At 53.6% G+C, this 14,341-nt stretch overlaps 1 protein-coding gene across 1 annotated transcript in view; it reads right to left on the bottom strand.

The window, feature by feature from the left end:
* Positions 1-6,769: 6,769 nt before the first annotated feature.
* Positions 6,770-14,341, bottom strand: part of MUC12 (mucin 12, cell surface associated) — a 41,363-nt gene continuing 33,791 nt past the window's right edge. Inside the window, 7 exon segments of the mRNA XM_033192129.1 lie at positions 6,770-7,108; positions 7,314-7,402; positions 9,316-9,392; positions 10,915-11,076; positions 11,824-11,986; positions 12,076-12,147; positions 12,521-12,675. Of these exon segments, the coding sequence (XP_033048020.1) occupies positions 7,067-7,108; positions 7,314-7,402; positions 9,316-9,392; positions 10,915-11,076; positions 11,824-11,986; positions 12,076-12,147; positions 12,521-12,675 (760 nt within the window). The 3' untranslated portion in view covers positions 6,770-7,066.

Genomic DNA, 14,341 nt, shown 5'->3' with positions numbered 1-14,341 from the left:
GCATGATCTTGGCTCGCTGCAACCTCCACCTCCCAGGTTCAAGTGATTCTCCTGCCTCAGCCTCCTGAGTAGCTAGGATTATAGGCACACACAACCACACCTGACTAAATTTTTTGTACTTTTAGTAGAGATGGGGTTTCGCCATGTTAGCCAGGCTGGTCTCCTGACCTCACATGATCCGCCCGCCTTGGCCTCCCAAAGTGCTGGGATTACTGGCGTGAGTCACTGCACCTGGCCTATATTTTTTGTAGAGACGGGCTTTCACCATGTTAGCCAGGCTGGTCTTGAACTCCTGGCCTCAAGTGATCTGCCTGCCTCAGCCTCCCAAAGTGCTGGGATTACAGGTGTGAGCCACCATGCCCAGCCTCTTTTTTTTTTTTCTTGAGACGGAGTCTCCCTCTGTTGCCCAGGCTGGAGTGTAGTGGTGCAAACATGGCTTATTGCAGCCTCCACCTCCTGGCCTCAAGTGATCCTCCTACCTCAGCCTGCCAAGTAGCTGGGACCACAGACGCACATCACATTGCCTAATTTTTAAATTTTTTGGTAGAGATGGAAGTCTCCCTGTGTTGCCCAGGCTGGTCTCAAACTTCTGGGCTCAAGCGATCCTCCCACCTCAGCCTCCCAAAGTGCTGGGATTCCAGGCATGAGCCACCTACGCCAGGCCCTCTAATTGTTTTCATGTTGGCTCTGTTCTCCCCAACCCCATTAATTTTTTCTCTTTTTTTAGAGACGTGGTCTCCGTCTGTCACCCAGACTGGAGTGCAGTGCTTAATGGGGTGCTGGTGGCCTCCCCACTGGAGGGCCATGGGAGGTGGGAAGATCGGGTGGAAGAGAAGGAAGCAGAAGCAGTTGGGGTCACACACCCCCTCCTTCTCCTCACTGGTTTCCTCCCTTGCTGTTTTTTCCAGTTAATAGCAATTTCTTTTTTCTTCTTTTTCTTTTTTCTTTCTTTTTTTTTTTTTTTTTTGAGATGGAGACAGAGTCTCACTCTGTTTCCCAGGCTGGAGTGCAGTGGTGCCATCTCTGCTCACTGCAACCTCTGCCTCCCAGGTTCAAGCGATTGTGATGTCTCAGCCTCCTGAGGGGTTGATATTACAGTCTTGTCACACCATGCCCAGCTAATTTTTCTATTTTTAGTAGAGACGGGTTTTTGCCAGGTTGGCCAGGCTGATCTTGAACTCCCGACCTCAAGTGATCCACCCGCCTCGGCCTTCCAAAGTGCTGGGATTGCAGGCATGAATCACTGTTCCTGGTCAGCAATTTCTTTTTTTTAAAAAAAGACCTGCTCCCTGCCATCAAAAAGTGGGCAAACGACATGAACAGACACTTCTCAAAAGAAGACCTACAAATGACCACCAAACATATGAAAAAATGCTCAACATCACTAATCACCAAGGAAATGCAAATTGAAACCACAATGAGATACAGAATATATCCCAGTCACAATGACCATTATTAAAAAGCCAAAAACAAAAACAAAAACAAAAAAACCAAATAGATGTTGGCATGGATGTGGTGAAAAGGGAACGCTGATACATTGCTGGCAGGAAGTAAATCAGTACAACCTCTATAGAAAACAGTATGGAGATTTCTCAAAGAACTCAAAGTACATCTGCCATTTGATCCCGCAATCCCACTACTGGGTACCTAACCAAAAGAAAACAAATCACTGTATCAGCCGGGCACAGTGGCTCATGCCTGTAATCCCCGCACTTTGGGAAGCCGAGGCAGACAAATCACTTGAGATCAGGAGTTTGAGACCAGCCTGGCCAACATGGCGAAACCCCCATCTCTACTAAAAATACAAAAATTAGCCAGGTGTGGCAGTGGGCACCTGTAATCCCAGCTACTTGGGACGCTGAGGCAGGAGAATCACTTGAACCTGGGAGGCGGAGGTTGCAATGAACCGAGATAGTGTCACTGCACTCCAGCCTGGGACAGAGTGAGACCTGTCTTAAAAAAAAATAAAAACCAAAAATGTATATTTTTTAATATTGAAAGGTCTGCTCCCCATGCCCCACCCTGGCAGGGTCTCCCCTCATTCCTTTCTGCTGTCAGCTGAATTGAAACCCTAAACCCCAGTGCCCCAGAAGGTGGCCTTATTTGGAGACAGGGTCTTTGCAGGGGATCGAGTTAAACTGAGGTCACTAGCATGGGTCCCAACCCAACACAGAGACAGATATACCTACAGCGAGATGAGGTAAAGATGGAGGCGGGCCGGGCGCGGTGGCTCAAGCCTGTAATCCCAGCACTTTGGGAGGCTGAGACGGGTGGATCATGAGGTCAGGAGATGGAGACCATCCTGGCTAACACGGTGAAACCCCGTCTCTACTAAAAAATACAAAACTAGCCGGGCAACGTGGCGGGCGCCTGTAGTCCCAGCTACTCGGGAGGCTGAGGCAGGAGAATGGTGTAAACTCGGGAGGCGGAGCTTGCAGTGAGCTGAGATCGGGCCACTGCACTCCAGCCTGGGCAAGAGAGAGAGACTCCATCTCAAAAAAAAAAAAAAAAAAAAAAAAAAAGATGGAGGCGATGCATCTACCAGCCCAGGAAAGCCAGAGATTGCCACCAACCACCTGCAGCCAGGAGAGAGGCCTAGGACAGACCCTCCCCTGGCGACTTCAGAGGGAGCATGGCCCTGTGACGCCTCGGTTTTAGACTTCCGGCCTCCAGGACAGCGAGGCAATCCATTTCTGTTGTCCTAAGGCACCACGATTGCAGTACTTTATAATGACAGCCCCAGGGAGCAACAACTACAGTTTTTTCTAGTCCCCTGTGGTTGCAGGGGTGGGTTTGCCGCAAGGAGAGTTAGTGCAGATTCCTGGAAGGCTCCCTGGAGGAGGTGGGTGTTTTTGGTTTTTTGGAGACAGGGTCTCACTCTGTCATCCAGGCTGGAGTGCAGTAGTGCAATCACAGCTCACAGCAGCCTTGACCTCCCAGACTCAAGAAGTCCTCCCACCTCACCCTTCCAGGTAGGTGGGACACAGGCATGCACCACCATGCCCAACTACTTTGTTGTAGAGATGGGGTCTTGCTATGTTGCCCAGGATGGTCTCAAACTCCTAGGCTCAAGTGATCCTTCCACCTTGGCCTCCCAATAAGCCTGGGATTATAGGCATGAGCCACCGCACCAGGCCTGGGAGGGGAGCCTTGTTCATGGGAGTAGGGAACTGAGGTAGACATTTGAAGTTTCCTTAGAATCTCTCAGGAGGGTACCAGGTGTAGTGGCTCATGCCTGTAATCCCAGCACTTTGGGAAGCTGAGGCAGGTGGATCACCTGAGGTTCCGAGTTCAAGACCACCCTGGCCAACATAGTGAAACCCCGTCTCTACTAAAAATACAAAAATTAGCTGGGTGTGGTAGCGTGCACCCGTAATCCCAGCTACTCAGGAGGCTGAGGCAGGAGAATTGCTTGAACCCAGGAGGTGGAGGTTGCAGTGAGCTGAGATCACACCACTGCACTCCAGCCTGGGTGACAGACTGAGACTCTGTCTCAAAAAAAAAAAAAAAGAAAACAAAAGAATCTCTCGGAGACAAGAATGGGATGGTGATGGAAGCGTTAGATGGGGAAAGAGCCCTAGACAGGGATGCGGGGAGGACAGAGGGGATACCTGCCATGGACAGGTGACTGAGCACTCAGGCCTTGGTGGCCCTCATGCTGGGTATGGGGGTGAGAGGGCATCTGTGACGGCAGGACAGGGCTGGGCCAACAGACAGGACATTGTGTTTTGTTGACATGCAATATATACCAGGTGATCTGCAGGATGAGAGGGTGTGTCTGCTGGGAAGGACCAGGCTGAGGCCACTGCAGCTCTCTCTCTAGACCCACGCCCTGCCCTGGTATCCCCAGCCCCATGACTTGAGCGGGAGTGGGGCTATGGGTCCCTGGAGAGGGGACATGGAAAGGGTCAGAGGCTGCTCAAAGCTGGCCAGGGCCCCAGAGGACAGCCGATGACAGTCGCAGAGACAGAGGAGCCACAGAATCCTGGAAAGCAGGAACAGGGTCTGAAAGGTCACATTCTACAGGGTCTGAAAGGTCACATTCTACAGAGGAGGAGACTGAGGCTAGGGATGAAATCAGTGATAACATGTAGAAAGTTGGGAGAGGCCAGGAGGGGGCCAGGGAGAGGCCAGGAGGGGGCCAAGGAGAGGTGGGGAGAAGAAGAAAGAGAAGAGAGTGGGAAGGAAGGGGCTAGAAGAACCCAAGAAGAGGGAAGGGAGGAGCAGAGAGAAAGAAAGGAGGGGGCTAGGAGCAGTGGCTCACCCCTGTAATCCCAGCACTTTGGGAGCCCAAGGTGGGAGGACCACCAGAGGTCAGGAGTTTGAGCCCAGCCTGCTTAACATGGTGAAACCCTGTCTGTACTAAAAATATACAAAAATTAGCTGGGCATGGTGGCGCGTGGCTGTAATCCCAGCTACTCAAGAGCCTGAAGCAGGAGAATTGCTTGAACCTGGGAGGTGGAGGCTGCAGTGAGCCAACATCGCGCTACAGCACTCCAGCCTGGGTGACAGAGTGAGGCTCCGTCTCAAAAAAGAAAAGAAAAAAGAAAAAAGAAAAGGAAACCGAGCGGGGAGGAGGGTTGGGAGGGAAACAAAAGGTCATGGCTAAGATGCTGTTATTAAAGACACATCACCAAGGGTCTGGGAGGCACAGAAAGTGCAAGGGAGTGTTTTCATTATGATGAATAGGCTAGCAGGTCTGGGTGACATCGCCACAGGGTGACATCTCGAGGGGCAGGGACCCTGAGGTCTATGGGTCCAGTTTCTGTCTTGGTTCCCCTGCGCCCTTCTCTGGGGGCTGGTGAGGGCCAGAGGATGCTTTGGGAGGGTCCAACTGGAACCACAGTTATCCCTCCTGCCCTGAGTCCCCAGGTCCCCATGACCAAGAAGCCCAAAGTAGCTGAGCTGGAACGATCCTCAGAGTTTCTAATGCCTTGTCTTTTGGGGAGACTGAGACAGGAGATGAACTGAGTGGCCCCAGGATGCACAGCTGGTTCATGGCAGGATTAGAATCTGGGGCTTCTGAAACCCCATTTTGTGCCCGTATGGCTAGATCCCGGAAACATTCCCCGGGGCACACAGCAGGGTGTGCTGGTGTGGGAGGTGACAGGGAGTTAGCAGGAACATTCACTGGGTAAGGACAGACCCTAACATGGGTTGAGCATCAGTCTTGTGCCAGGGATCATGGCTGGGGGAGGCTGTTGTCAATCCTAGCAGCAGCCCTGAAAAGCAGGTGTTATTCTTATTTTCTGGAGGGGAGCCTGAGGCTCAGAAGGGGAAATTAAGGCTCAGAGACCCTCAACTGGACAAGGCTCCAGTGTCCTGACTCTTCCCGCCAAAGCTCGCTGGGGAGAGAAGAGAAGTCCAGGGGGTGGGCACAGGGCTGAGCTCCAGGCAGAGGGCCCCCCCATTGGTGCCTTGGAGGCAGCCCTTCCTCAGGGATGGGCAGACAGAGCAGGCTGGCCCCTGGGATAGGGGCCTCGTGGGCAGCAGGGCGTGGGGGTCACTCACCATGCTCTGCAGCAGCTTGTGGGGACAAGAGCAGGAGGACCAAGGTCAGCAGACACAGTGCCATGGTCCCTGGCCTCAGCATCAGAGCTCCAAGCACGTCTCACTTGCCCGTTACCCCGGGAGGAATTGGCAAATGAGCCTCAGAGAAAGAAACTCATAAATAAATGGGTGCCAGAGACCTTTGGTCCCTGAGACACTGGGGAGCAGGGACCAGCCTGAGCCTGAGTCAGTCTGGAAGCTTCCCTCATGACTTGGGGTGCAGGGCCTGTTTCAGGCCAAAGGGCAGAGGGAGGGGTGCCTCTCTCTGGTCCAGCACCTCATAGGCATGAGGGTTATCAGCTTTATCACCCCAATAGAGGGGCAGCCCAGGGGGCCTGCAGGAGCCAGGGGAGAACTGATGAGACCCCCCCACCATGGGTGGTGGGAGATGGGCAAGAGGGGCCAGGCCTGAGCTGAGAAAGGAGGAGGGTACCGCCTGCATTTAACCCTAACCCCTAGGAGGGACACCCCGTTTATCTCTTTTCTAACCCTTCTTATTGGCTGGGTATGGTGGCTCACACCTGTAATCCCAGCACTTTGGGAGGCTGACGAGGGCAGATCACTTGAGATCAGGAGTTTCAGATCAGCCTCGCCAACATGATGAAACCCCGTCTCTACTAAAAATACAAAAATCAGCCAGACGTGGTGGCAGGCACCTGTAATCCCAGCTACTCAGAAGGCTGAGGCAGGAGAATCGCTTGAACCTGGGAGACAGAGGTTGCAGCAAGCCAAGATCATGCCACTCCAGCCCAGGCGACAGAGCAAGACTCTGTCTCAGAAAAAATAAATAAATGAAATAACCCTTCTTATTGTCCTATAAGTACGCCCTGAAGATATGGCCATGCCTGGGCCAGGGAGTTGTTAGGTCTGGTCTGTGGGTTCCGAGGTAAGCACGGCTCCCATGGCCATCTGGAGTGACCCTGCCCTGTGCAAGCCCAACAGAGCCAAGTGCTCACTCCCTGGCCAACTGGGGTTGAACCTGACGTCCTCTCCTGTCCCCAGAACCTGACCTTAGGCTTTTCTGCCATAGGGACCTCAGCAGAGGCAGGCCTAGCCCTGCCCTGACTGGAGCAGAGGAGGGGGCTCCCTGCCAGGACACAGGAAGGGGCCCAGAGCGTTTGTTCCATGACCGGTTCAGCAGCCAGTCCTGGGAGGACTCTGACCCCCCCACCTGACTCCACTGCAGAAGGAGGGGAAGGAAACCTCTCACTTCACATTCTGAGCTTTAAGATTTGCTTTTATTGGTAGGGAAATTCCAGAGTGGGGAGTCACCCAGGAGGAGACAGGGGTGCTGAGGTTTCTGGGAGTCTGGGAGCTCCTGGATGGAAGGCCTTATAGCCCCCAGCAGGAGCACAGGCCCAGGACAGGCCAAGTCTGTCAGCTCAGAGCAGGACCGGCTTCAGGGCCCGACTTCAGCCTCCTCTTAACCAACCCTGGGGGACTGCAGTCTGTGGTGGGCCCTGTGTTTGCCGCTCTCCTGTCCAGAGATAGATGAGGGTGGGAGGCCCCCACTGGCTCACACAGCAGATGCTACCATCTCCGGCCTCTGGATGTGGAGCTGGGGGGCGGGAGAGAAGAGGTGAGGCCAAGGGGCAGACCCGGGAAACAGGGAGCCCCAGGGGGAGGACGGAGCCCTGGGGGTAGGAGGGATCCCCAGGAGGAGGAGGGAGTCCCAGGGGAAGGGAGGAAGTCCCAGGGGAAGAGGGAACCCCAGAAGAAGTGGAGCAGCCTCAGAGGGTGGGGGCAGCTCGCAGCTGAGTCACCTCTGTGCCTGAGTCAACAGTCTCCAGGATGGGCCGGAAGTTGTTGTAGGCATTCTCAAGGCCGAATCTGCTCTCCCTCAGATTCTGGTCTGTAGGGAGAGGCGGTGCTGAGTGATGGGAGCCTTGGTGGGGGGTGGGGTGGGGGGAGGACTCCGGGGCGGTGGGGATTTCTTCCAGCAAAAGAGTCAGCCCCGCATCTACCCTACACCCTTTCCCACTGCCGACCACCCCTCCACCCCTGCATCACTGGGCAGCGGGTAAGTGCCGAGCCTGCCTGGGAAGCCGCCCGCTGGACCCTGGAACAGGAGGGAGCGGAGCAGAACTCCCTCACATGCACGGGGTGGTAACCCGGGCCACAGAGGAGCGTGCGTGCAGCCCTGGACTCGGGGATGAGGTCAGAGTGGAGCGGGAGGCAGGGCTGGCTCTGGGTCAGCAGGGCCGCACTCCCTCATAGCAGGTAGCCATAGCAGGCAAAACCGCTGCGCTTGAAATCTTCTTCCAGCATTCTCCGGGAGCACAGCGATCACTTACTTCCTGGTCCCGCAGAACCACTCACTCTCTTGACTCCGGGACTCTCCCTGCACCTCTTTTCCTGCCTCCTTCGAGGTCGGGGTCCTCATGCCCTACCTGTCCGTCTACGGTGGCTCCCCGGGGGCGGGGGGGGGGGGGGGGGGGCGGTGTTCCACTTTCACCCTCCTCACTTCTCACTCTGCATTCTCCCCGATGAATGGACAAATCTCTATTCCAGTCCGTGGTTCAGGCTGCAGACCCCTCCCGGAGCTTCAGACAAGCACCAGCCTTGCAGCCTTCCCTTCAGGACCCACCAGCCCCCCAACTCAGTGTGCCCCACTGGCTGCTTCTCCCCCATCCATCGGGTCCCAAGGCTCAGCTCAGACAATCCTGGAAATCCTCCCTCACTCCCTCTCCCTCCTCCACCCTCTCAACCTCACCTCTACCACCCCCTCAGCCTCACCTCCACCAGGCTGTCTCCTCTTCCTCCCCTGACCCTCAGCCTTACTTCCTCCACCTGGTCTCCCTGCTTTAGTGCTCCCAGAATGGCCTTTTGAGTAAAAAAATTCAAAATGTGGCCGGGCATGATAGTTCACACCTGTAATCCCAGCACTTTGGAGGCCAAGGCGGGTGGATAACCTAAGGTCCGGAGTTCGAGACCAGCCTGGCCAACATGATGAAACCCTGTTTCTACCATCTCTACTAAAAATACAAAAATTAGCTGGGCGTGGTGGCATGCCTGTAATCCCAGCTACTAGGGAGGCTGAGGGCAGGAGAATCGCTTGAACCTGGGAGACAGAGGTTGCAGTGAGCCAAGATCGCGCCACTGTATTCCAGCCTGGGCCAGAGAGCTAGACTCCGTCTCAAAAAAAAAAAGGGGGGGGCGCCAAAGCCCCTCAACTCCCCCACCCCGTTCCTGAAGCCCTGCCAACCTCACGTCCCTCACTCTTTGTGAGATTGACCTGCCTTCCCTTCCCCACCAAAAGCAAGCTCTTTCCCAACTGCAGGCATTTCTCATGCAGTCCCCCTGCCTGGGGTGCCCTTTCCCTTATCCTCACTGGGATAAGTCCTCCCTGCTTACTGGGGTCCCCCTCTGTTGAAGGAGGAAGCGCACCTGCTTACCCACCTGCTCAAGAATTAGTCTCACCTCAGGGTTTATCTGATCCCCTATCCCCACCCAGGCTGGGTCAGGTCCTCCCCTCTGCTCCCTCTGCCCTGGGAATGGCCCTATCACCCCACTTAGCTGAGTGTGCATTGGATGCCCTCACTGAGTTGGTCTTTAGGGGCAGGATCTGGTTCTCAACCACTCCTGCACCCTTGCACACAGCAGGGGTGGTGTTTGGGTCCGGGGCTGCAGCGGGGGGAACGGGCTGTCAGCCACAGCCACCGTGAAGTGGGGCAGGACCCCACGTCACCCCCACAGGCACAGGCACCACCCTGCCTTTCTTCACCCTCCAGCTCTGCTCATCCCCTTGCCCTTAACTAGAGATACCTTCCCAGATGGCCGTCTTCTGGAAGGTGCCAGGGGTGCCTTCGTTTCGCCACTCTTGAGACATATCATACTGTTGCCTGCAGACAGAAATGCCGTGACCAGCTGTAGTCAAGGAGGCTGAGGAGGGACTTGGTGGACCCAGACCTTCAGCTTCCCTTGAGGGGACAGTCACAGCCACACCCCAAGTCAGAGACGGCAGCGATGATGGCAGAGAACGAAAGGTAGCATCACCATGGCTTCCCCTCTTCCAAGGCAGGCACTGGCCAGGCCTCCCGGCTGCCCCTCACTCCCTTTAGTGGGCCTCAATTTCCATATCCATGAGATGGGGGCATAGGGTAGCTCCTTTCAATTGCCGACTTCGGGCCAAGTACTGTGCCAGGGTTTCCTAGCAACCTTCACAGGTGCATCTTATCCCATTTTACAGCTGGGAAAAGCGAGACCCAGATGCTCCATCTCAGCTTCCCCATGTGGTGCCGTGCTCTGTCGTGGCCAGGTGAGTGATAACTAACCACGGGGAATGTCATTACATAGTCTAATTTCCACACATAAGCTTCTGTTTCCAGTCTCTGTGTTATGGTTTGAACGTGTCCCTTAAAGTTCATGCATTGGAAATTTAACCCCCAACGCAGCAAAGCTGAGAGGTAGGACCTTGAAGACGTGATTAGGTCATGAAGGTGCTGTCCTTGTGAATGGATTAATGTCATTATCTCGAAAGTGGGTGTGTAATAAAAGCGAGTGCAGACAGCCGGGGGAAGGCAGCTCACGCCTGTAATCCCAACAAATTTGGAGGCTGAGGTGAGAGGACTGCTTGAGGCCAGGAGTTTCAGACCAGCCTGGGCAATATAGTGAGACCCTATCTCTACAAAACATTTAATTTAATTCAATTTAATTTGATTCGGGGCGGGGCACAGTGGCTCACACCTATAATCCCAGCACTTTGAGAAGCCAAGGTGGGTGGATCACTCGAGGTCAGGAGTTCGAGACCAGCCTGGCCAACATGGTGAAACCCCATCTCTACTACAAATACAAAAATTAGCCAGGCATGGTGGAATGCACTTGTAATCCCAGCTACTCAGGAGGCTGAGGCACGAGAATCGCTTCAACCTGGGAGGCAGAGGTCACAGTGAGCCGAGATCATGCCACTGCACTCCAGGGTGAGAGCAAGACCTGTGTCTTAAAGAAAAAAAAAAAAAGCGAGTTCAGCCCTCTCTTCTCTCTGTCCATGTGATGCAGACTGCCGTCTTGCCATGCTGTGATGCAACAAGAAAGTCCTCACCAGATGCAGCCCCTTGATCTTGGACTTCCCAGCCTCCAAAACTGTGAGCCAAATAAACTTCTATTGTTTACAAGTACGCAGTGGTGGTATTCTGTTATAATAGCAGAAAATGAACTAAAACACTCTGCCAAATTGATATATCCTATAGGAAGGCCACCCTTTGCTGTACCCAGGGCTGGGAGGGTCTGGGCACCCCGTCAGGCCTCAGCTGACCTCTCTGACTGTTGGCCTGGAAGGAGCAGAGCCTTAGGACATTCAGACAGTGGCTGCCCCAGGGTCTGTCCCCTGTCTCTGGGCCTGCAGTGCGGGCCCCACAAGCTCACCTGTGCAGTTTTCTCTGGGATATGCTGAATAAGATGACCAGGATGATCAATGAGAGCAGCAGCACCGCCACCACAGCCCCCACGATGCCATACACGAGGCTCTTGGCGATGTTCCATTCACAGGTCTCTCCCCAGTACCAGTGTGTGTCTGTATTTGGGCACCTGGGGACACATACAAACTCAGGCTGACCCCCCGGGATCCCTCACATCCAATATCCCAAGGGCAAACCCACTCTCCTAAACACAGAAAACCAGATATCCCTCACTCCAAGGGCTGGAGCTCAGCCCCCAGAGAGCCTGGGTCCCTGACTTCCTTGGGCTGATGGGCACTGAAGGAGTTGGGGGGACCTGGAGACTGCAGATCAGAAATTGAAATGACTAGGGTTCAAGGGGACCCGAGAGTGTTGGGTGTCTCGTCCCAGACACATGCCATTTACCCATCTAATCTCTAATCATCTGCCACCTAAATGGGCCTGTTATCATGGTTTTTTTTTTTTTTTTTTTTTGCACTCTAATTTATGGTCTGTGGACTTAGTGCTCTGGCTGCAGCTAGAGGTAACCGTGACGGCATGGCTGGGATGACGTAAGGGAAATTAGCAATATAGATAGGTAGAGGTAGAGATACAGACACAGATAGAGATAGAGATAGATTTGGAACTTGATAGCATGAACTTTCTCAGAAAGGGATTGCCCAGCTCTGGGACTTCTGTGTCTATAATCTACTCCTACTCCTCACTCTTGTGGGGGTGGGGGGTGGGGTTGAGGATACAGGGGAGAGGGATGTCCAGGAGTGGGGAGGAGGCACCTGCCAAGTTCTACTCAATGCCCCCACCCTGTGGGTAACTGCTGGGGAGGAGGAGGGCCCTACCACCAGGGCAGAGTAGGCGCTGGGCTTGTGGGGACACTCACAGGCAACGGGGGCCACTGCGTTGCAGCTGACACATGCCCAGGTTACAGTTCATTTGGGACTTCGTTCCTTTGGTGCACTTGTTCACACAGGCCAGCTTCCCATCCAAGACATCCGCATAGTAGAACTGGGCATATTCTTTGGCAGCCTTCTGGGTGCATTGCTCTGGGGGAGAGGGGCGGGCAGCACGCATGAGCCTGGCCAAAGCACCCCAGCCCCCACTCTTACTGCCCACACTCCACACAGCTGCTTACCCTGGAAGTCAAAGCCCAGTGTCACCGATGAATCCACGAAAGTGTCCTCTTCGCTATAGCACAGTATGGCCTCTGCCGAGAGTGGATGGGAAGGAAGATGGAACAGAAACACTTCCCTCTGCCTCCCTGGGGGTAGCCAGGCCTCTCTCTTCTTCTATACTATGCCCTCCCCTGGGCCAATACCCGTGGGGTCTTTACCCAACCTAGACACGCAGCTGGGCTTATGAGGAGGCTCAAATGGGGATATGACAGCCTCAGCCTGGGGTCGACAGGAGGCTGTTGGGAGCAACTTTGGGATCTGGGGAAGGCATCCTGGGCCTGGCTTCTGGGTTCCTGTGGCAGGAGTCTTGGGAGTCCCAGAAGAAAGAAGAGATAGGGGAGGGAGAGATCAAGGTCATGATCTCCAAGACACCCACAGGTGTCAAGGGGTTTTAGGTGAGCCTACCTCTGCAGAAATCAGGACCTTGATTACGAACTGTTTTGGTTTCATTCATAATCTTGGCCTTTACAATCTCTACCAGGTTTTCAAACAGTTCTTCATACTCTGAAGTGTAGTCTGCCTCCAGGATGACATCATTCTTGACCACGATGCTACCGTTGCTGGAAGTAGAAATTGTTTCATCAGTTACCCATGTCACCACCCAGCCAGCAAGTGGAGACCAAGCACCCAGAGGGGTAATAGGAGATGAAGCAGCCATGTGCCCCACAGGTGAGAAAGAATACAGAGTCTTCCCTCCAGCAGCTGACCACCCAGACAGAGGGATGAGAGCAAAACGATTCAAGAACTCAAATATATCGGTGATCACGATAAATGCCAACGAGTGAAATTCATCTCTCGCAAAATAGAGGCTCTTGGATGAACAGGTGGAGAAATTTGAATCCCTGTGTCCTGTTGATGCGAAAGTAAAATAGTGCAGCTGCTATGGAAAACAGTATAGAGTTCCTCAAAAAATGTAAAATAGAATTAATGCATGATCCAGCAATTCTACTTCTGGGTATATACACAAAATAACTGAGAGCAGGTCTTGAATTTATATTTGTACCCTCGTGTTTTCAGTAGCATTATTTACCATAGCTGAAAGGTGGATGCAAACCAAGGGTCCATCAACAGACAAATGGAGAAACAAAATGTGGTCTATTGTGGAATATTATTTAGCCTTAAAAAGGAAGTACAGGGCAGGAAGTGAGGTGCCTCATGCCTATCATCCCAGCACTTTGGCAGGCCAAGGTAGGAGGATTGCTTGAGGCCAGGAGTTCAAGACCAGCCTGGACAACATGGTGAGACACCATCTCTACAAAAGATACAGAAATTAGCCAGCCAAGGTGGTGCACACTTGTAGTCCCGGCTACTCAGGAGGCTGCGGCAGGAGGATCACTTGAGCCCAGGAGTTTGAGGCTGCGGTGAGCTATGATTGCACCACTGCACTTCCGGCAACAGAGCAAGACCCCATATTTTAAAATTTTTTAAATAAAGAAAGAAAAAGAAAGGTAAATTTCTAACTTAGAAGCTACTTCTTCGATAGCCAATGATGCAGCTGAGGGGAGAGATCTTGAGACAAGGCAAGTTACCTGTCACTGTCATTTTGAAAGATAAGTCAGTAGTAGGACTCAGGAGGACTTGAACAAAAAATATCCTGAGCCAAAATGGAGAGAAAGACCAGGGTGCCAATGCTGAGCCAGGGGCAAGGCTGGGGCACCGGGACCCTCTCTTCCCTGCTATAAGGACACGGCACCCTTGAGGGACCCTTCCCACTCCTCTGTCTGCCTCTTTCCACTCTCCACTGGGGGCTCTGGCTAGATCTTAAATGTTGGTGCTTTCCAGCTTCTTTCCTGGGAGACCCTCGTTTTGTGCTATGACCCTCCCTCACCCCCGACCTGGGCCATCTCATCCCACTCCCAGGACTTCCAGCGACATCCATCTGGGGATACCAATGCCCGTGTCTCTCATAAGACCCTTTAGAAGCTGGGCATGGTGGCTCACGCTTGTATTTCAGCACTTTGGGAGGCCGAGGCGGGAGGATCACTTGAACCCAGGAGTTTGAGACCAGCCTGGGCAACATAGCAAGACCCCATCTCTGCAAAAATTACAAACATTAGGCCAGGGGTGTGGCTTACACCTGTAATCCCAGCACTTTGGGAGGCCAAGGCGGGTGGATCACTTGAAGTCAGGAGTTCGAGACCAGTCTGGCCAACATGGTGAAACCGTGTCTCTACTAAAAATACAAAATTTAGCCAGATGTGGTGACATGTGCCTGCAGTCCCAGCT

This window comes from Trachypithecus francoisi, unplaced genomic scaffold (genome assembly GCF_009764315.1).
Source record: "Trachypithecus francoisi isolate TF-2019V2 unplaced genomic scaffold, Tfra_2.0 Lachesis_group4, whole genome shotgun sequence".
Classification (NCBI taxonomy): domain Eukaryota; kingdom Metazoa; phylum Chordata; class Mammalia; order Primates; family Cercopithecidae; genus Trachypithecus; species Trachypithecus francoisi.
Note: the sequence above shows the minus strand (reverse complement) of the source record. Positions and strands in the feature narration are given on the sequence as shown.